Source organism: Capsicum annuum, chromosome 2 (assembly GCF_002878395.1).
Source record: "Capsicum annuum cultivar UCD-10X-F1 chromosome 2, UCD10Xv1.1, whole genome shotgun sequence".
Lineage (NCBI taxonomy): Eukaryota > Viridiplantae > Streptophyta > Magnoliopsida > Solanales > Solanaceae > Capsicum > Capsicum annuum.
The window spans coordinates 120,058,940-120,082,112 of NC_061112.1; the positions used below are offsets into that span (position 1 = coordinate 120,058,940).

The 23,173-nt window shown below is 34.2% G+C and overlaps 3 protein-coding genes across 12 annotated transcripts; 1 reads left to right on the forward strand and 2 right to left on the reverse strand.

Moving 5' to 3' along the window:
* Window positions 1–557: 557 nt before the first annotated feature.
* Window positions 558–21,355, reverse strand: LOC107859121 (uncharacterized protein At2g34460, chloroplastic). 10 transcript variants are annotated; one of them, XM_047406735.1, is made up of 6 exons: window positions 21,311–21,337; window positions 20,969–21,171; window positions 19,024–19,146; window positions 18,325–18,444; window positions 17,354–17,626; window positions 16,882–17,248 (listed from the first exon to the last, which is right to left on the reverse strand). In XM_047406735.1, the coding sequence occupies exons 2-6, from the start codon at window positions 21,167–21,169 to the stop codon at window positions 17,084–17,086; spliced, it is 882 nt and encodes a 293-aa protein (XP_047262691.1). In that variant the 5' UTR covers window positions 21,170–21,171; window positions 21,311–21,337; the 3' UTR covers window positions 16,882–17,083. The 10 variants fall into 10 exon arrangements, with proteins under 10 accessions (XP_047262694.1, XP_047262688.1, XP_047262693.1 ...); XM_047406733.1 differs by having other exon boundaries at window positions 21,296–21,337; XM_047406734.1 differs by lacking the exon at window positions 21,311–21,337 and adding an exon at window positions 21,249–21,277.
* Window positions 2,143–3,094, forward strand: LOC107861137 (non-specific lipid-transfer protein 3). Its single transcript, XM_016706514.2, has 2 exons — window positions 2,143–2,688; window positions 2,918–3,094. Exons 1-2 carry the CDS (start codon window positions 2,354–2,356, stop codon window positions 2,925–2,927), a joined length of 345 nt encoding a protein of 114 aa, XP_016562000.2. The 5' UTR covers window positions 2,143–2,353; the 3' UTR covers window positions 2,928–3,094.
* On the reverse strand, window positions 12,122–13,117 carry LOC107858042 (disease resistance protein RPP13-like). The gene has a single exon (XM_016702781.2). The coding sequence runs from the start codon at window positions 13,115–13,117 to the stop codon at window positions 12,122–12,124; it is 996 nt and encodes a 331-aa protein (XP_016558267.2).
* Window positions 21,356–23,173: the final 1,818 nt, after the last annotated feature.

Genomic DNA, 23,173 nt, shown 5'->3' on the forward strand with positions numbered 1-23,173 from the left:
ATTTTAATCTTCTGAACAATAAAAATAAAATATTTTTTCTCCTATTTTTGAGACATTAATACACATTAATAAAATCTCATAAAAGAGGAGAGGAGAAGAACCATGAAGATGATTTCTTTCACTGCTCCTTAAGCTGTAAAAGTTGAAAACATGTGTTTCTTTCATTGAAGTATTTTGTACCATTTGCTCTTCCTTTTCCTTTCACTTCATTCATTGGCTTCACCCTTACCTATCACTCTTCTTTAATTTTGTCCATTCTTTATTTCTCTTTTATATTTTCTTTAAGCTTTGAAAGAAGATAAAAACAGAAAAAGTAATCTGATGCTAATGTAGGAGGAACTACATTTCAGGCTTACAATATTACATAATTTTCACACAACTTTTAATTACTTATTTCAAATCCTAAATGCTTATATAACCAGCAAGTCATGTTGTACTTCTTTGCACTTGAAGATACAAACAATATCAATTTTTTTATCTTAACGTTTGTCCTTGATTTTGAATTTGACTGCAAGGTAAACCTGCAGAATGCACAACAGAATAAAACTGACAAATATTTATTTGAAATCTTAGTTCAACAAAATCAATATTAAATTACAAAATACTGTTGGAAAGCCTTACTACTTATTTGTCACATCTCTAGATCGTAGGATATGCTTAATCACTAAGTGATACAATTTGTGAAGAGTGCCAACGTGAAAAGAAGAAGTTTGCCCTTTCAGAAGGTAATGAGGGATGCAACAATTATCATTCCCCGTAATGAACTTGAAAAAATTCACTTACAAAACAACTTAAACAATATTCCCAAAAATAAAATGATCCAAACCTATCAATTTACAAATTCTGCAACCTGCAATTATCAACAAACCTAAAATTAATAAAATTAATTATTATGAGAAAAAATTTGAAAAAAAAAACAGATCAAACCAACACTTCAAGCACATTTAGTAGTTAAATTTTCAATAATTGAATCAGGAAAAAAACAAAACAACTATTAACAACAAAATATTGCAAGTTACATAAATTAATGAAAGTGGAAAACAAAAACTAATAATGGCACTTAATATTCTAATTTCAAGCATTTATCTTAGGAAAATGTTTCTAAGTACTCGTACTTACCTAGCTAAAACACAAACATTTACATAAAAGAAAGAAAATTAGAAAGAAGAATGGAATAGGATGATTAGGAAAAATTGGAAGAACTGGAGAATGGAAGAAGATTTGGAGCGTGCGTAGTGTAGTATGGCTGGAAGAAAGCAAAACAAAACAATTTTAGAGTAGAAAAGAAAGCAAGCAAAGCAAAACAGATAAGATGAAATGGCTGGTCTTTGGTGGAGCTTTATTATCATCCCATAATATGAATGTCAATAAATGTCTACCGTTTCACTTATTGTATGGGCTTAATTGCTAATTACTAATAAAAATAACTTCTGAGCTTCTTAAAATAAACCAATTAATAAAAGCAAAATAAGGATTAAAACTTCAAAAAATTGAGAAAAAAGATAAATTGATTTCCTTGCCTCTAAGATGTGCCACATCAGCATGTCTATTAACTTCCTTTATATATATATATAGAGAGAGAGAGAGATAGGAGTAATAAATATGGGTAATTTGGTCAATTTAGTGTGTAGTCAATGTTTTTCATAAGGGGAGTACAAACAAAAAAGGTAACACCTATTTAGGAATAGTGGAATAATTTTATCTTAATTTAGTAAGTGAACAAAATTAAAATATGTATTTATAGTAAGATGACCAACTTAATGGAGAAAAAATATAATGAAGATGAGCCAAATCTAATTACTTCAATTATTATATTCTCTCCTGTCAACAAATCAAGTGACGAGATAACTTCACATAAATGATAAGTTCAAAATTATTAAATACCAAATCTTCTATACCGTTATAAAATTAATGATCGCTAATCGATAAAAAAAACTTATGGGGGGAGATTGAGTGCATGCCAAAATTAAAAGTACTTTTCTGAATATATCTGACTAATTATGGTTAAGATGTTTATTAAATTAGTTTAATTTAGATTTAGATATTTTAAAATTATATTTGACAAATATCACTTGTCTAAAAAGAAAGTATAATGGAGATTAGTCAAATCCATTACTTTAATTACTACATCCTCTCCGGTCAAACAAATTAGGTGAAGAAATGGCTTCATATCAATGTTAAATTCAAGATAATTGAATACTTCACTCTTGTAAATCAATATAAATATAAATAGATTTTTTACCATAGTCATTCATATGTCTCTCATAAAAGACTTTATTCTTCTCTTCTCATAGAAAATCACTAAGCATTTGAAAAGAAAGTTCCCCATACATCACCCAGAATTTTTTAAAAAATGGCAAAAATTCTTTTGACTTTGTTTGCCCTGGCTTTAATTTTAGGCCAAACAAATGCAGTTATTCAATGTGGTACTGATGTTGCACCAAAATTAATTTCTTGTTTTACTTTTTTGCTAGGCCGAGCTACATCACCTAGTCAAGATTGTTGTGTTGGATTGCAAGGATTGGCTAAAACGGGTATTACCTCACAATCTGACCGCAAAGATATTTGCATGTGCATCAGAACTGCAACTCAAACCTTCGCATTTGACTATACAAAAGCTGTAAAACTTCCTCAGCTTTGCAACTACACTAGCGCGATATCAATTGAACCCAATCTTGATTGTTCAAAGTAAGCATTTCTCACCCATGAGTTTTATTGATCTTAATTATTGTGTTTTAGGATTCAAAGGCGAATTCATAATTTAAAGCTTACGATTCTTATAACATGCCCCAATTTGAATATAATTTATATATTCTTAAAATAGTGTCTCTTTCCTTTATGTATTTATTTATTAGGATTTTTTTCAATTGATTTTATTGTCTTGATTTATATTTTATTCTTGATCGTGCGATTTCAGGATTATTTGAAGAAGTATGAAGAAAAACATCTAAAGGTATAACCGATGTAGTCTTCTGGAAGAGTGAAGAGTGGTGAAGATATTTTCAATAAAAACGTTGTTAATTCTGTTTCAATTAAATGATAGAAAATCTAATAAAAGTTATGTTTGACCCGTATACATCACATTGCCTCAATATGCTAAAAAAATATGTTTTTCAATTTTTTCATGTTCGCTTAGTTTAAATATTTTGAAAAATGCTTTTTAGATCAACTTATTTTTTTCAAATTTAAGGAAAATGACTTCCCTTCAAAAAATAAGGAAAATATTTTTCAAAACTCTCTGTTAATCTCACTCTTAAATTAAAATTTTCATACAACTATCAAAATCATGCATTCCTAATTCGACCCCCAATCCCCTATACTAAGGCTGCTTATCGGACGAATCGGATGGACCATTATATTTAACGATTATCGATTTTAAAATATACAAATCCACTAGCCAACCGATAAGATATCGGTTAGTTCGGTAATGGATAAATAATTATCGGGCGATTTATTGGACATCCCCAATTCCTACTTGAATTCAAACACCTTACAGAAAACAGAACAGAATAGTTAGCAATCTCAATCATAATAAATTTTTCAATTTATGTAGTACATGCTTTAAAGAGAACTCTCAATATTGTAAACAAAAAGTTTCATTCTCCCAGGCTATAGTACATTAATTTCTCTTCACATTATGATATTCTTGAAACAAAAGTGACATACATTACAACAAATTAAGCATTTGATCGTAACAAGCTCACGGGGATGCACCAATTGAATTATGTACTTCAATGTCCACATGCTTAATACCAGGAACTATTTCCTGGATTTTCTTTTCTAGCCAATCAGCTTCGGCCGCTAATGTTGTTTTCTTTCCTCTGAAAATATATTTAAAGTTTAAAGTAGGCAGAGCTTTTGAAGTTGGCAAACCTTCTATTGTTTTGCTTCTTTGCTTTGGTAACTTTAGTACTTTACTGTTTAATTTTTATATTATATCAGGGTTAATTAGGAATGTGTCTTTAGGTTAGAATATAGATCCACTAGGTTTGAATTTATATTTTATAATATAATATAAATTAATATGTATTTTATATATTTAGATGAAAAAATATAAGTATATATGGTAATTCTTAACGGGTTAATGGTTTATCCAATAAGAAAATTGTGCAATCCACCCCCACTCCAATAAGCCGTTAATTAAAAAAAATTAATCTGTTCACCAACCGTTTATTCGATAAGCCAATACCAATAAGCCAATAAATCAATTTTGCGGGTGGCTTATAGGATACGATTCGATTTTGAACCGCCCTACCCTACACCCTACCCCCTACCACCCCTCGTCAAAAAAAAAAAAAATTCAAATTATTTTTCTGAAAAATATATTTTCATTCACCAATCAAACATTAAAAAACATTTTCTGAAAAAAAAAAAATCCACTCACCAACCAAATATAAGAAAAAAAGTAAGTAATTAACTTATTTTCCACAAAAACATTATCTAAGAAAATATTTTTCATAGAGAACATTTTCCTTTCATACCGAACACTCCCTTAATATTGTCGGATTTATTGCACGGCAATCCTTCTAAATGAGTATGTAATGCATAAGACTTCGTAAATCTAATTAGTAAGTAAATTATGAAGTAAAATGAGGGATAAATTGCCAAAAAAAAAAAATATAATAACATGAATGGGTTGTAGAAAGGTGCCACATGGACATATCTATAGTCCTCTTTTACACACACATATATTGATTGATTGTTTTTTGTCCTTTCTTTTGATAGTGTGTTGGGTTTTCTTTGACTTACTCTTTTTAGTTTCTATGCATTTTTAATTTATATTAGAAGAGTTTGTTGAATGTAGGTATACATACACCTATATACATATATTGGTTAAAAGATCCTTAAGGATAATATCTTTGACACCCTCAAGCTTTGAAGAATTCTCTGCAATGTTCGTGTTCAAGTTTTTTCCGGTATTTTTTCCGACAAGACATAGTTAAAAACTGGAAAAAGTTAATGGAGAAAGAAAATGCTTCTTCTAAATGCATGTTCTGAACAGGTAATAAGTCACATTTCCCTCTTGCTAATGGAGAACATATGACTGGAAAGATTAAAAGAAAATAAGCAAATCAATCAGTATTGACATTTGTTCTTCCTGGAACAGAACTGCTGCTCTTGTTGTCTCTGCTTTTCAACCTGATTTTTCTAGTGATATTTAGACGCTCCATTTCTTCTTGGATCCATTCTTCATAATCTGTGCAGGGATGTCCAATCACAATGTTGGGAATATGTTGGAGTTTGTGCAAATCAGAATCTTGAAGCCTAGCTATAAATGCTTCAGGCATTTCTCGAATCTCCAGCTTCTCAAGGTTAGTCAATGATATCAACTTCTCTGGGAGTCTCCGCAACGAGTAGCATTTGAAGATCTGCAGGCATTTGAGTCCTGCCATTGCACCTTTCCCTAGCTTCATCTCTTTCACACACTTTACTTCATCCACCCTGAGAAACTTGAGCCCGCAAAATCCATTCCTCGATATTGTCATACTTTCAGCTAGCTGATCATATAGTTTAAAAGCATTAACTAGTTTTAGAACTGACAAGTTGGTTAACTTCTCCAACACTTGGATTGAACTTGGATGGAGGTCGGAGTTCACCAAAGTGAGATGACATAGATTAGGTGGAAATACACAAGGATGAGCTGGTATTGGTGCTAAATTTCCCTTCAACTTAAGCTTGACGACATGACTCAACTGAGATAAACCAGCAACCAAAGATATACATAATCCATCGTCTACTTCCAAGAACAAAGATTGAAGGCTCTCAAGCTTTGCAAGTGAATCACATAATCGATCCATGTCTAGGTTATTACCACTTTCAATGAGTAAACCCACTTTTTGGAGTTTCGTCATTCTTGTCAGGTTTTCATTGTGCAACCAGTGATGAACAGGTATGCTGCCTAGAGTTCGGAGATTGTTAAGCAGGTCAATCTTCAATAGGGTAGGGGAATTTATGTAACCAAGCAGATGCCGCAGATTCACTAACCTCCACAAGACATTAGGAACTAGCACAGAATAATACCTAGACATGGGCATATCTATTGTCTCTAAGTTTTGCAAATGACTTATTGAACGGGGAAGCTTCTTTATGCGTGTCTTACGTCCTAAGCCAAAGTACTTCAAGGAAAATAGTTTTCCAATGCTATCTGAGATCACCTTTAAACCAGGAGAGTCTATGTATAGTACTTTGAGAAGTTTGAAACTACTTGTACAAATACAATCAAGGTTAACTAGTGTGGAAGATGAATCGAAGGATAGAAGGGATCTTACATAAGATTTTGAATTGTACCTCTCGAGTGGACTGTAAAGCACATGGTGCCGAAATTCAGAGAGGGATGTAGATGGAGTATCTACTTCGAAGAATATTTCTTCCTTGGCCTTCATAATACAAAAGTCTCGTAGGAGATCATGGAGCCGGCAACTTTTAACTCTTTCATCCGCTCTAACTCGGATTACTTGAAGCATATTTCTACCAATGAGCTCATCAAGATAATCCTCTACTATGTCCTCTAATTTTTGTTCTTCCTTTCGATGAATAAGACCATGGGCAATCCATAAGTGCATGAGTTGCTTCACAAGGATGTCTTTCCCTTTTTGGAGAAGGGCTAAGTAGAGAAAGCAAGATTTTAAATGGGGAGGTAAGTCCTGATAACTCAACGCCAAAATTGTTGATACGCCATGAGTTTTGACAAGGTCTGAACTGAGGTTTCGCTGTACTCTCTGCCACTCACTTTTTTGCTTCTTCTTCCCAGCCAAGATGCCTCCCATGACAGTGATTGCCAGTGGCAAACCGTCACATTTTTGCAGAATCGCTTTCCCCACATCCACCAAGTCTTGTGGACACTCTAGATTCTCGGAAAATGCTTCCTTGAGAAAGAGTTCCCAACTCTCCTCTTCACTCAATACTTCAAGTTTGTAGGGAGGAGTATGGGCATCTGCATGCAAAGCAACCTCCATTCTGCGGCTGGTAAGTAGTAATCTGCTTGACTTATCGTTGTCAGGTAATGACCTAACAATGAGATCCCATGCTTCTGTGGTCCAGATGTCATCAAGAACAATGAGATAGCATGTATCTTCCAAACGCCTCTGGAGCATTACCTCCAAACCAGCCTGTGGCAATTGGTCCATCCTATCCACTATCATTGCTTTATCTTCTTCTGGTTTTGCCAGTTGTAAAATGAGTTCCTTGATGATCTTCATGGGCTTATATTCTTGGGATACATAAAGCCATGCCCGAGTATCGAACTTGTTTCTGATTTGACTTTGGTTATAAACTTCTTTGGCAAGAGTCGTCTTACCAATGCCCCCCATACCAACAATTGAAGCAACACAAAGCCTTTTGTCCTCCTTCAGAAGGATTGACACAACAGAATTCACATGCTTCTCTAGACCAACAACATCTTTATTTGCAACAAAGGGCGAGGAGCGTCGTAGTTCACGCATTTTCTCACGTGTTGTACTTGAACCTTCACCTTCTCCGTGCCCTTGAATATTCCTGATGCCATATCTTTCACGGCTGTTGGATATTTCAAGAATTCTGGCCTGAATCGATTCAATCTCTTTTCCTACTTCATAAAGACAGTATAGTTTCTTAGGATAGAAGGCACACTTGACGAAGACACTCTGTCGTTGTTGGGACTCAACTTGGTGGATGAATATTTCAATCACATCCTCAGCATGGTAGGCAACTGCTCTGATTTCAGATACCCAATTGCGGATTGTTGCGTCCTCATCTTCCTCTTGCTTCATATCTGCATCTTTCAGGAAGCACTTCATACGGATGAGCTCGTTTTGCACTCCTTCAACTCCTTGCTGGACGTTTTTCAGGAAAACAATTTTTCTCTGGAAAAGATCGATAAGCCGTTCTGCAACATAGGAAACTGCTGCTTCAGCCATATCTGGTTTTTAATTAATAACTCTCTCTCTCTCTCTTTTTTTCTTATTTCTTGTTGCTTGCCTCCTTAGTTTTCCTGAATTTATGTCTTATATTACTGTGTGCTTCTATGGGATAGATTGCTGTAATGTGCTGTAATGACACTTTACTTGATCATCTTTATAAAAAGGATGAAACTTCATTAATTTATTTGATCAGCAATCATAGCATCTTCTTTCTCTCCACTTTTTTTGTGTCCTACAGTTCCAACTTCAACATTTTTGATGTTGCTTTTTTGTCGTAAGAACGAACATGCATCCTGAGTCTTCCCTTTAGCACTTATGGATAATCATATTTTGTCTAAAATATTCAGGAGATTCCCACATAAATCAATCAGTGGAATGCTGACTCCCTTTGTTGATTTAAAAAAACATAAAGAAGAGATTTCATGAATCTGTTCTTTTATGAAAATCAATTAGTGGAATTCGTTGATTTAACAACAAAAAGAAGAAAATGAGATTTCATGAATCAATTCTTCTTTTGTGAAAATCAGTGGGGTCTTCTGCTTTTAGACATAGTTTTAAAATTTAAATAGTTTGATGATTTGTTAGAACTTACAAGGCATAATATGTGTATGTGTTATTGTTGTGTCTAACCAAAACTCAACTACACAAGTATCTTTAACTTGTGCCTATACACTTTATATGTGTCTTGAGAAATATTGATCGATGTGATGATTTTACCATAATGTTCATATTAATTGATGATCTTGAAATATGATTTGGAGAATAAGTAATTCATGAAAATCTATTTCAGAAATTCTTTAGTATAACACAACATACCCAATATATTCTCACATTGTGGGATTTGGGAGGGTAGAATTCATGCGGTTCATACCACTACCTCAGAGCTGAGAGCTGAGGTTAGAGAGGCTGTTTCCGATAGGTCCACGGCTCTAGAAAATTCTTTCATATAACACATAAATGGAAAATAATTGGAATTTGATAAAATATTTTTGTGGGCTATATAAAGAAATGTTACACTGTACCAATAGACCAACCAGTTCGTAAATTGCGTAACTGTAACTTTTCATTTGAACGTCCTTTTGGGAACAATCAGTTAAGCTTTTAATTAAAAAAAAAAATATGGAGATAAATAAACAGAAAAAAAAAAATTAGTTTATACTGTACTAACATTTTAGTTTTTAGAGTAAAGTCGTCATTCAACTTTTAATGAACAATTAATTAAGCTTTCATGGATAGAAAATAATGACAGGATTTCTTTATAAGCTATTTTAGCACAACTTGCAACATTCCTTGTCTAGCCATAGGTTGAACTGAAATTCCTAAATTATCATTCTAATTATATTAACTTTAAATTATAAAACTTGAGTGTGGTGGTTTCAGGGTCTTATTGTTGGCATTGTTGATCTAATTAGGCGATCATTGATAGTCTTCGAAATATACGAATCGTAAAATACAATTCTATAGGTTGTTGTCATACTTGTGTAAACATCTACAGTTTGTGACACTCTTGCAAAAGAATTCAAATTCTGTTAGAGTTCAGGCTACTCTACCCTAAATTCCGTCTTCGTAAAAAGATCAGGATCTCCAATATCTCACAAAATTATGGGATATACATAAAGAGATCATCCTATGTTCGAGAAGTACGCTACTAACGCCCTCAAATTATGGGGAAAACGGTCCTCGAATTACAAAGAAATTTGAGAGAAGAATCAAGGGAGGAACAAATTTGTAACCACCTCGTTTATCTAAAATTATTGTTTCTTCGTATTTTTATTTGTGGTTGAAGTTTATTTTTTATGAATTAAATTATATTGAAAACAAATTGACACGCACAATGGGACCAAATCTGCTCTTATCTCTTCTCTCATAATCATAAATCAGATTTGCAAATATGTAGCAGCCGCATAAAGATGGAAGTTGTATTGTTACTTCTAGTCATCAAATCTTTGACAAGGTAGGGGCATTTGTAGACATTTGTGAAACTTTTCAAAAAGAATCCAAAATTCTGTTTGAGTTCTAGGAGACTACTTTACCTTAAATCCCGCCTATTTAAAGGCTAGCATATTTCCCTCAAACAGGCATCTTGAATATCCCATAAACTGTAAAAAGATCAAGATCTCCAATATCCCACAAAATCATAGGATATTCATAAAGAAATCATCCTATGTTCGAGAAATACGCCTCCTCTAACGGCCCTCGAATTACGGAGAAAATCAAGAGAATAACGACCCTCGGATTACGAAGAAAATCGAGAGAAGAATCAAGGAGAACAAATTTGTAACCACCTCGTTTATCAATAAAATTGTTGTTTCTTCTTATTTTTATTTGTGGTTGAAGTTTATTTTCCATGAAAGAAAATATGTTGGAAACAACTTGTTAATTAGTCTAATTATTATTTTATATTAATTAGAACTATGGGAGTTGCAATTTTGATACAATGTTAAGTGTGTATCAAGAGATTCCAACCAACACAAGAACAACAAGATGAACAACAAAGTGCTAGTGAATCGAAAATGGCCACACACGGCTTCACTAGGCTTGCAACACTTGTTTGAACTAGAAAAATGAGTTTAACAACAAGAACAACAAAGACAATATTGCTAGTGAATCGAAAAAGCCCCACACGGCTTCACTAGACTTTTATATTCAGCAACACAATGTTAACAAGATTTACAAAGAAAGAGATAGAAATTTGACACACAATATTCATTAATCTAAGAACCCTAACAAGAGAAAGGACCCTAAGACTAATAAATATCAATACCAAGTTCTTACTTGGACCAAGAGGAACTCAAAGAACCTCAAGAACCTAGTTTCTAGCCAAGATATAACACTAGTATCACTCTACTAGTGAGAATTTGGTTTTGGCCTCTCCTGGACCAAGAGGAACTCAAAGAACCTCAAGAACCTAGTTTCTAGCCAAGATATAACACTAGTATCACTCTACTAGTGAGAATTTGGTTTTGGCCTCTCCAAATGATGAGAAAGAGAAGTCAAAAATTTACAAGTCTTTGTTTGTTGAATAATAGGAATGAACTAAAGCAAGACTAGCCCTATTACATGGCTTATATAGTCACTTAGAAAGGAGGTACAAAGATCAAATTACCCTCGGCATTTAAGTGGGTGGGTTTGGGGTGTCTTGGTGGGCCTCTTTACATTTTATTAAATATAGACCCTTAGATGGGCTCACAAGGGCCTCACACATGGTCAAGAATGTGAACAAGGCTTGGAGTCGTTGCAACTCACGTGCTTGACTTCGTGTGAAAGGTCTCGAGCTAGAAATTCCCGTATCAAATTTAAATCTTGAAACCATAAAATTTGAATTCTGAATCCTCGCAGGATTGGAACAAGAAGATTGAGTTGCAAAATTTGAAAAGAAAAAAAGATAAAGACTTTGGTTCCCAACCTAGAGAAGTCGACTTCTTTTTTTTTCAACTAATTTGACGTGAAAGTTTTTCAGTAGAGAAAACATCGAATACATTTTTCTGTCATGACACATATTCAGAAATCAACTTTGATAGTGCCCTGATCCTTCTAAAGATATTTCGACGACGCACCAGTTCTTCTTGGATCCATTCTTTATAATCTGTACAGGTATGTCCAACAACAATGTGGGGAATATGTTGGAGAATCTAGAACTTGAAGCCCGGCTATAAATGCTACAGGCATTTCTCGAATCTCCAGTTTTTCAAGATTAATCAATGATATCAACTCTTCTGGGAGCGTCCTCAACGAGTAGCATTTGAAGATTTGCAGACATTTGAGTCCTGCCATTGCACCTTTCCCTAGCTTTCATCTTTTCCATATGCATTCACGAAACCCATTCCCCGATATTGTTATACTATAATCCTGCTGGTCATTTTGATTAAATGCTTGAACTAGTTTTAGAACTGACAAATTGGTTAACTTCTCCAACACTTTGATTGAACTTGGATGGAGGTTGGAGTTCACCAGAGTCAACTGACAAAGATTAGTTGGAAATACATATGGCATTTATGTAACAGGTATGCTGCCTAGAGTTTGGAGATTGTTAAGCAGATCAATCTTCAAGAGGCTAGGGAAATTTATGTAACTAAGCAGATGCCGCAGATTCTCTAACTTCCACAAGACATTAGGAACTAACACAAAATAATACCTAGACATAGGCATATCTATTGTTTCCAAGTTTTGCAAATGACTTATCGAACGGGGAAGCTTCTTTATGCGTGTCTTCCATCCTATGCCTAAGTATTTAAGGAACATAGTTTCCCAATATTATCTGAGATCACCTTTAAACCAGGAGAGTCTATGTATAGTACTTTGAGAAGTTTGAAACTACTTGTACAAATACAATCAAGGTTAACTAGTTTAGCCGATGAATCAAAGGATAGAACGGATCTTACAAACGATTTTGAATCTCCCAAATATTTGTACCTCTCTAGCGGAGAGTAAAGGACATGGTGCCGAGATTCAGAGAGGGATATAGATGGATTATCTACCTCGAGAAATATTTCTTCCTTGGCCTTTATATTGCAAAAGTCTCGTAGGAGATCATGGAGTCGGCAACTTTTAACTTTGTCATCTGCTCTAACTAGGATTACTTGAAGCATATTTCTGCCAATGAGCTCATCAAGATAATCCTCCACAATGTCCTCTAATTTTTGTTCTTCCTTTTGATGAATAAGACCATGGGCAATCCATACGTGCATGAGTTGCTTCACAAGGATGTCTTTGCCTTTTTGGAGAAGGCCTAAGTAGAGAAAGCAAGACTTTAAGTGGGGAGGTAAGTCCCGATAACTCAACGCCAAAATTGTTGATACGCCATGAGTTTTGACAAGGTATGAACTGAGGTTTCTCTGTACTCTCTGCCACTCACTTTTTCGCTTCTTCTTCCCAGCCAAGATGCCTCCCATGACAGTGATTGCCAGTGGCAAGCCGTCACATTTTTGCAGAATCGCTTTCCCCACATCCACCAAGTCTTGTGGGCACTCTCTATTCTCGGAAAATGCTTTCTTGAGAAAGAGTTCCCAACTCTCCTCTTCACTCAATACTTCAAGTTTGTAGGGCGTAGTATGGGCATCGGCATGCAAAGCAACCTCCATTCTGCGGCTGGTAAGTAGCAATCTACTTGACTTATCATTGTCAGGAAATGACCTAACAATGAGATCCCATGCTTCTGTGGTCCAGATGTCATCAAGAACAATGATATAGCACGTATCTTCCAAACGACTCTGGAGCATTTACTCCAAACCAGCCACTGACAATTTATCCATCGTATCCACTATCTTCACTTTATCTTCTTCTGGATTTGCCAGTTGTAAAATGAGTTCCTTGATGATCTTCATTGGCTTATATTCTTGGGATACATAAAGCCTTGCCCGAGTGTCGAACTTGTTTCTGATTTGAGTTTGTTTATAAACCTCTTTGGCAAGAATCGTTTTGCCAACGCCCCCCATACCAACAATTGAAGCAACACGAAGTCGTTTGTCCTCCTTCAGAAGGATTGACATGACAGAACTCACATGCTTTTCCAGACCAACAGCATCCGTGTTGGCAACCAACGGCGAGGACCGTCGTAGTTCATGCATCCTCTCACGGCTTGTGCTTGAACCTTCACCATCTCCGAGCCCTTGAATAGGCCTGATGCCATATCTTTCACGACTATTAGATATTTCAAGAATTCTGGTCTGAATCAATTCGAGCTTTTTCCCTACTTTGTAAAGACAGCATAATTTCTTAGGATAGGAGACACATTTGATGAAGAAACTCTGTCGTTGCTGGGACTCAACTTGGTGGATGAATATTTCAATCACATCCTCAGCATGGTAGACAACTACCCTGATTTCAGATATCCAATCGCGGATTGTTGCAGCCTCATCTTCCTCTTGCTTCATATCTGCATCTTTCAGGAAGCACTTCATACGGATGAGCTCATTTCGTACTCCTTCAACTCCTTGTTGGACGTTTCTCAGGAAAACAATTTTTCTTTGGAAAAGATCAATAAGCCACTCTGCAACATAGGAAACTGCTGCTTCAGCCATCTATGATTTCTCTCTCTCTCCTTTTTCTTATTTCTTGTTGCTTGTCTCCTCGTTTGGCTGAATCAATGTCTTATATAACTATGTGCTTTGTAGGGATAGATTGCTGCAATGTGCTATGGTGATACTTCAATTGATCAGGAATTATAGCATCTTCCTTTTCTCTGCTTTGATCAGCTGGTTTCTTTATACCAACAAGACTCTCTCTTGATGAACTCAAACATCCATTGATTCAATTGTGTTCAACTGATCGTATTTGGAGCCAAGTCTTTCGGTTGAAGTTTATTGTTACCTTTTTCAATTTTATATGCGTAATGCTTTTACCTTTTGATGAAAGTCAACGTACTTCATATCTACAGAACCCAAGGACAAGGATGTGCCGAGTAAGTTAATAAAGTGAGTGGAGATCATGACGTTGACATATTCGTACAACAGTAAATTTAATTGTTAAATGATGCATATATATATATGCACTGGAAAAAGGAGATGGTGAGTACTTTGGATCATAAACATTTAAGGGAGAGCAAGGCAAAAGTTGAAGAGGTTGAGACACAACTAGTATTATACAACTATAGAATTTACTGTTATTATTTCTCAAAAGAAATAACAGTAAACAAAAAAAACTGTTCTCTCAGAATGAAATTAAATTATTATTAGATATCAAGATCCCAACAAATAATCTCAAGATTACAAATATGGAAAAGAACGAGAATCATAGAAGGGTAAAAAATCAGAAACTTTAGAGAAAGACGGCAGCCATTGAAGCGATGGCAGCCATTAGAAGAGGAGCAAACAAAGTAACTCCAGCATTCTCCATGGAAGGTGAAGGTGCGGGTGCTTCTGCAGCCAACACTCCAACATTTCCAAAAGCTAAAACTATCATCATGCAAATGGTGAAAACCATTGCAAACTTCTTAGAACCCTCCATTTTTTTCTTCTTCTTTTTCACTTTAATAACATGCACTAAAACTGAAGAAATGAACTCTAGCAATGAAAAACTAGAATCTTATTGAAAGTGATCACTTTGTGAGCACTGTGTTTGCAAAAGGTAACAATAGGACTGGCTTTTATAGAAAAAGAATTAGTCACACAAAAGAAAAACTTAGAATATCGATTGGCTAATGTTAGTCAATCCAGACTGTAGCAAACCAAAAAAGAAATGAACTTTTTCCAGGCTAGTTTCTCAAGAGAAATCAAGCACCTACATGTGCATTGCTACTGAAAAACAATTGGTGACAGAATATATTTAATTAAATTCATTATTTGGGAGGGAACTATCTTAATTAACTGTTTAATTTATCCAAAAACATTTGTATAAGTTGTCAGCTTGTGTGGATAATCATTGAGAATGGTTCATTAAGCAACCAGCACATGTTAAAGCATCAATTAGAAGATTATCATGTCCCATTATTAGGTGAATTGGGTATTTTAATCTATATTTTTCTTTACCTAATCTTTTGTTGGTATATTTAATAAGTTTTGTTAGTCTCTTTCTGATGTATCTTCTTACATCACTTTTATTTTCTTAATAATCTTCTTTTTGATTAAACCCAATTTCTTTTTCTTTGTTCCAAAAACTTAATTGAAGTCCTTTCATGCAGGGTGTAATAGTACCATATGCAGTGTCATTAAGACATCTCTTCGTCACTTTCAATCTTAACTTTGCAGAGTTAAATTAATATCAACAATTTTGTTAATCGGATGCTAAACTCAGTTATTTCAATAGCAGTTTAATTTTTATAGAACAAAATTCATATATGTTTGGTATTTTTTATTTTTTATTTTCGTGAGGTTTATTATAATATCTTGTTATTGCTTCGCCTTAAACTGATATGGAGGCTCTTATAAAGCCTGTTATCGAAAATTAAATCAGCCAAGTTAAAGTAATTCTCTTCTCAATATGAGTGGACCGACCACTAACACATGAATTAAGAGAAACTATTTTGAAAAGTTGATCAATTGATATCTCTCAACAATTTTTTGTGTTCAGCACATGGCATTGAAGCTTCAATTAGCTTGACCTATCAAGAACTAACTTTAAACTTTCTATCTAACAACAAGTGGGAACATTCAGTTTGTTTGTTTAGTCCAGGCTGTATCTAGAAAGTAATATTACTAATATTGTGTTTTTTTACTTTTGACAACCCATCAACCACAAAAATATTTTGTTCTTAATATTCTCGACTAAAATAGCTGGAGAATTATTGCTTTCTGCCATAAACTTTCCTATAAATGCCATGTCTATTGCCCTTTCAATACACACTTCAGACAGTCACTTTGATCAATTTTTCTATCCTTTCTCAAGAGTTGTCATTTTCTTCTGTGTATTCTACTGGAAATTGTTGAAGAAAACAAGAAGAAATGGAGGGTATGAACAAGTTGGCTGTTTTCACTATCTGCATGATGATGGTAGTGGCTTTTGGGAATGTTGGAGGAGCAATGGGTGCCGGAGAAGAATCACCTGCACCTGCACCTTCAATGGAGAGTGCTGCCATTACTTACTTTGTCCCTGTTTTAATGGCTGCCTTTGCTTCTCTCGCTGCTTTCTTCTTCTAATCAAGCTCTTTTTTCTACTCATTTACAGTTTTTTTTTTTGTAGTGTGGTACTTGCTACTTTGTTGGGATTTCTTCATCTTATAAGACATTTTTATTTTGATCTATGGATGTTTGGTTATTCACTCCCACACCTGCTTTGATATGCTTTACTTGAGTCGAGGGTCTTTCAAAAACAGTCTATCTACCTTCACAATGTAAGGGCAAGGTTTGTGTACTCACCACCCTTCCCAAACCCCACTTGTGGAATTACAATGGCTATGTTGTTGGATCTTTGGTGATCATAATGAAAAACAAAATTAAGAAATGACAGTCATTGCGCTCAAACAAGACGCTAGAACTATAACTCAATTCCTCGCGAGCCAAATAGAAAGCAAACATTAACATGCGTAATTTTGGAACGTGGAAATCTCTGGAATAATACTAGTTGTGATTCTTTCTCTTTTCTTTTACTTTGTGCAAATACTTGGTCCCAGGGAAAGTAGGTGACCATTTACAGACCTTTTACCCAGTTCGGATCACAACAGCATCATCATTTACAGAAGTGAAATGTTGCATATGCAATATTATCAAAGAAACATTTTAGTGGACAAATAAAAGTTGCATGCTTACAAGTCACTGCTGTTCTATTGAACCAAAGAGCTCCTCAAATGAACGTTCAGGAGCATCTGTACTAGCCACTATCTCCACAACTTTGTAATGAGATTCTAGATGGAGTAATGCCTTGACTGCAACTTCCGCTACCTGATCTCTAGATATTGAGCCTCGAAAAAGGGTGTCCTAAATGGAGGAAGAGAGAGTGCGGATCTAAATTGCAAAAAAAAAAGGACTTCCGGAAAAAAATTGAAATGGAACACTACAGGAATAAGCTATACATAATATTACCTCTGGTTGCATGACTAAATTTCCTTGTGGAGGATCGTTTTTTAGCCCACCAGGCCGAATAATTGTGTAGTTGATGCCAGATTTACGAATGTATCTCTCAGCTTGAAGCTTTGCTACCAAAACGAGTCCCATAACATTTAGGATTATATAAACTGGATTGAACAACTGACCCATTGCAGCCCCATTGACGAGAATTGAACTTATAAGGATGAACCTATTAACACCAAGTTTCTGGCATGCATCCACAAGGTTCACCGTGCCAAAATTATCGACCTGAAAAAATATAACCATGATAGGATACATTTCCTGATTTTCACCATATTCAAAATCAAACAAATGCATAAGGGCCATAAGTGAGATGAAAAGTTATAGGACATCTGCATGTGAACATGGATAATGCTAATGAAGGACATCTAACACCTCTGTTCATTGACATAAGACATGAAATTGAATACAACAACTACATCGCGACTTGGGGAGTTTAGGCACCTCAACCCCTATTTAATCTCACAAGCTCACACTTCTTATGCATAAGACATGAAAATGTATATTGCAAAAAAATTCCGACAACAAGATCCAGAAAGAAGTAAGATGGAAGTGTATCATGTTAGCCTCTGATTAATTTTAATGATGAAATCTAACCAAATTACACTACCTATGATGCAGGACAAAAGAAGAAGAGAAATGGAAGAACGCAGACAACGATTACAAAAGGAAAGAAGTATGCACTCAAAAGGAAAGCTACAAACAGAAAAGACAACAAAAAGGGAAATCAGTAATCACAAGACTATGGAGATCAAGGAAACTAAGTCAAAGAAGATTGTTACTACTTACTAGGCTCTACAAGGAAGGAACAAGATCAAAGGAGACTGGTACACGGATCTGTAAAATCATCTCACTTTGCTGATCATCAAGATCAGGTGTGAAGGATCTGTAAAAGAGTACCATTTTGTGGATTAAAGTTGACTAACCTTCCAAGGTGCCAACAAATTCCATGAAGGCTGGAAACCTGTAGCGCATATTACCGCATCAGAATCATCACCAATAGCATCGGCTAGTTTAGCTGATCCCTCTGTCACATCGGCTTTCACCTGAGAAAATCGGAACAATATGGAATTACCGCGAGGAATATTCATAAACAAGTTGGTCCTTTCCAGAGAAGGTATATGTTTCCTTCATTATCTAATTTTCCCATTTGCAGATGAATGTAATTCAACTTTTCTTAGCCTGCATAGATAGCTAAATCTGGAATTTTGCATTGTTCAAGTAGCATTAGGTCTTATAAAAGTTGAAAATGAAATATAGACTTATTGTACGCTAAAGTAGAAAGTTAAAACCGAAATTTCTTATAGAAAAAGCATTAAGGTTTTCATTTTATCTCCAAAACTAATTACAGATGTGACAGCTTGAGTAAAAATGACAAGGCACGACATGCAATACGCATAAACAAGAATGTATACCTACACACTCGAATTTGAGGATTCTGGGTTGGAAAGCGAGGCTCTTTAAGCCATAAACACTAGTACTTGTTCCTAGATCTTCTAGAAATGTTTTGAGAAAGCTGTCCTATTAATGAACTAAATGAAAGTTACCATAAAACAAAAATCTTACGGAAGCAAAATAAGAAAATTTTGTAACCTAAACTTGTAAAACTGAAGTGCAACACTCACTAATAGCTTCTTCTGGAAAACATAGGAAGAGATTCTACCTGATAAGCAAAACAAAAATAGGATTATCTGAGTTCCAAGTTTTTCAGCTTCCATATGTACACACAAATTAAGCAGATCATTTTCCTGTAAAATGTATATATATTTCAATAACAACTCCATTCTCATCAATCATTTGGCGTTTCACTTTTCATTAGTATTTCTCAAACAGATGCTTTATGTAAGAAGGTCAAATTTCTGAATTAATAGGAAATATTATGGGGAGTTTGGCCGTGAAATTCTTTAACTACACGTTTGGCCAAAATTTCCTGATTAATCCCGAATTCAAACTGTTTTCACGGAATTTGAAAAACACCAAAAAGTTGTTTTCACTTTTTCACTCCAAACTACTCCCAAAAATTCAAAAACAACTCCAATCGGTATTCATGATCAAACACAACTCCAATTTCCAAAATTCAGTTTTCACTTCGAAAACAAAATTACTTTTTCCAAATACTCACAATTTTCATGACCAATCACCCACTTAAGAACTTACCTTTTGTTAATTCAACAACCACTTTATTAAATTGGTAACTTGATTCTGAAAGCCTTAAAACGGGTCATTCATGTCTCACCAATTTATTACTCCCTCCGTTTCAAAATAGTTGGCCTCTTGCTAAAACTATTTATTTTAATTTAGTTTTTGTTGGGTTCAAGTTGAATGTGTGAATGGTAAATGGAGGGAATTGGTGGAGGGAAAACTGAGATCACACTTAAAAAGGAAAGTATACTCAAAAATAAGAAAAGTATACTCATTCTCCCACATTTGTAGGAGAAAGAAACTTTCATGTGTTCTTATTAAGAAACACATCTCCCCATGGATAGTGAGGCAAGAACAAAGAGGTGCCTCGCGCAATTGTGGCTCGTCGGATTTGAATTTGGATTTGTCAAATGATCGATCGATGAGATTAATTTTTTAGACAAATTTAATTTGAAACTTGTAAAACAAGTGAAGTGTTAATCCAAAAATCCAATGAAATAATTTTCTCCATATGCGTGCGCATTTCAGACGCCATGCGCAACGCATCTCAAAAGGAACGCGACTTTTAGAGAAAAAGACACACTGTTTCGGAAAAAGGGTGACCTGCGGACGCAAGTTAGGCGCAGGCGTCACCTACGGCCACAGGTCAGGCGCAGTTCCAGCATAGATTGAGTGCAGGTGACGTGACTATTCAGTAATAATGCAAACTTTTCCGGAACCAATGCTTCCTTTCTGAAAGGACACCTAATGGCTATAAATACATGACTTATTTCTCAGGTAGATACATAATTTTCAGAGCTGAAAAACACTTCTTGTCTTCTAAAAACTCATTGTGATCATCTCCAGTTGAGTGAGTTCGACGAATCTGATAGTTTGAGGTACCACTACTGCCAGATTGTAAGCCATTTTATCCCGTGAGGAAAAATTCCGCAACCTCAGATACATGAGGAGAATTAATTCCTAAAGGACACTCCATGAATTAGGAGGACTTGGCTTTATTTCCGTTTCATCTTATTTCTTAAATATAACACACTTCTTTGATAGTTCATATTGAACTTGTGTTGAAGGTGTTGAAAAACTTCATAAGTGTTCTTGAAATAGTCTTGAACTTGTGTTGAAGTTTAGTCTATAAACATTCAGATTGTGTATCCGAAACAACGGTTGTTACATCTATGAAATCAAGAAAATTTCACTATGCTCTTCCAATATTATCTCTATCATTCAATGACTACACAAAGTGTATATACTCAAATTTATATTTTCAAAGCACAATTAATAAGGTTAATTCAGTAAAATAAACTCCTGATAAATATTTTAAAAGTGTTAAGTCAATAAGAGCCGACCATTTTGAAATGAAGAGAATACTAGCAAACAAGAATCACAAATCGAATAACGAAAGTTTCAAGAAAATCAATAAAAGTTGCTCACAATTTGCAGAAGAGGATTTCCTTCAGGTAAAATAGACTTAGCCTTGTTAACATCACGAACACCAGCTTTAACAGCAAAACCATAAGCCAAAAGCTGCTCAACAATCCTCTTGCCAGTATTCCCCGTTGCACCAGCAACAAATATTTTCTTCTTACTATTATTCTGAATTATGCCCACTTCCTTAATTTCACTACCTTCCATATCTGTAATCAAATATGAAAAGTTAAAAGGCAGAATTATACAGTGGCCACGAAGCCAAAAAAATATTAGCAAGAAAAACCAGTGGTGTTGCTTGGATAGCTTGATTAGTATCACCAGTGCACTTGCCTTTTCAATACTCACCCTTTTCTTTTTCACTTCACTTCCTTTTTGGTGCAGGTTTTGAATAGTTAAAATGTTATTTATATATTATTAAAATTTAAGATTAAAAGTTATAATTTAGGATTATATTTATATATTATATAAAAATATAAAATATAATTAAAAAATTAGTGATAAATAAAAATAAATGAAAGGAGTATTTAATGACTCGAACAATTAACTTTTAAAATATGGAAGGTGGACGATGCTTGCTATTCAAGAATTTTTCTTCTGTTTTGTATGGATTGGATCAAAATATTTTTAATAGAAAAAAGGTAATTTTTTTTTTAGAATAAGAAAAATTAATTTTTTAAGTAAAGTAGGAAAACGAATTTCAAATATGACATTTAAAGTTTATTATTTCAAAAAATTTCTTATGTGCAATTATTTTTCTAATGATATTGTTATCCTATTTCATATAATTGATTACTCCCTTTAATTTATATTAATTAAATTTTTGAACTTTTTTTCTATGTGCAAAATAATTGTCGATGTTGAAGAAAGTTGTTGGAAATTTTTTTCATATTTTTTACTGTTATTTATATTTTCTAGGTGATAAATTTAAAGGAGCTGATTGATCATATTACAATTGTGATTGTAATACTAGAAGTCCTTCGAATTATGCACATTTGTGTGTCGGTATCCCCAAATTGTATTCAGTTTCTGTGAAAGTATGTCCTAATTAGGACAGTAAACAAAGAATATTTTGATTATCAGCAATTTCTATTTTTAAAATTACTAGAAATTCTTTCATTATTCAAAATCATTAACAAATATATGCTTGTATAATTTTTTTCAAAAAGTCTCGTAGAGATCAGACATCTTATATATAACTTCCCAGTTTTTTTAGCTATCAGTATAAGAATTTTGTTTGCACATGCAACAATAATGTTCGATTAGTATATATATACTTTATTGTTGGAAAAAATATAAACCTTATCGATTCAACGAAATATGTTTGATTCTCCATTATGGTTAAAAAAAAATCTCTGGGTTAAAACATATAATATTAATTAATTTAAAAAAGAAAAAAAAAAGATATCATAATATGAAATGAAAAAAAAAAAGATTATGTATAGTTTGGGGCTAGATTGTTGTCAAACAAAAAAAAGTTGGGGCTACATTGATACTTCATAGGGTAACTCAGGCAATACTTTTATGAAGTTACAATTAAAAGGTGGAGATCAAAACCTACTAAGGAGATAGGAAGATATAACCAATTAACTGAGCTATCGAGATTTCGTTATAGTTATTATAATTATGCTTTTTGCCTTTTTGGCAAAATATTTTCTGCCTTCCTTTGACAAACATGAGATTTTAAGATAAACAAGTAAAAAGGGTTTCAATAAGCTCTATTTTAATCATTCACTTCCAACTTTTTAATTCTCCAACCTCCATTTAAGGTATAGTGTTGGGAAATGTTACAAGGAAATGACCATTACAATGTTTCAGGTTTCCCTGCAATATGAGAAAATCGGTAATCAACTATAGACCTGTAACAATTGTAAAAAACACAAGAACCTAAGAGTAGACTGCAGAGAAGGACCTTGCACTATATGTGTATAAACATAGATAGAAAGCACCATCTTGACAAGCTAGTGTTGTTTTATGGAAACGAATAATTCCTTGAATGAATGTTTAGGGGCATCAGTACGAGCTGTTATCTCACGACTTTGAAATGAGATTCTGGATGGAGTAATGTGTAATTATACAAGATAGCAATAGGCTTCTTATTTATTCAACAACGGAGGAAGTACAGAGTTTGATAGTTGTAGGAGAAGAGAGAAAGAAAGAGAACTGAGAGAGAGAGAAGATGAGAGATGAGAGAATCAGCTTGTATTTATA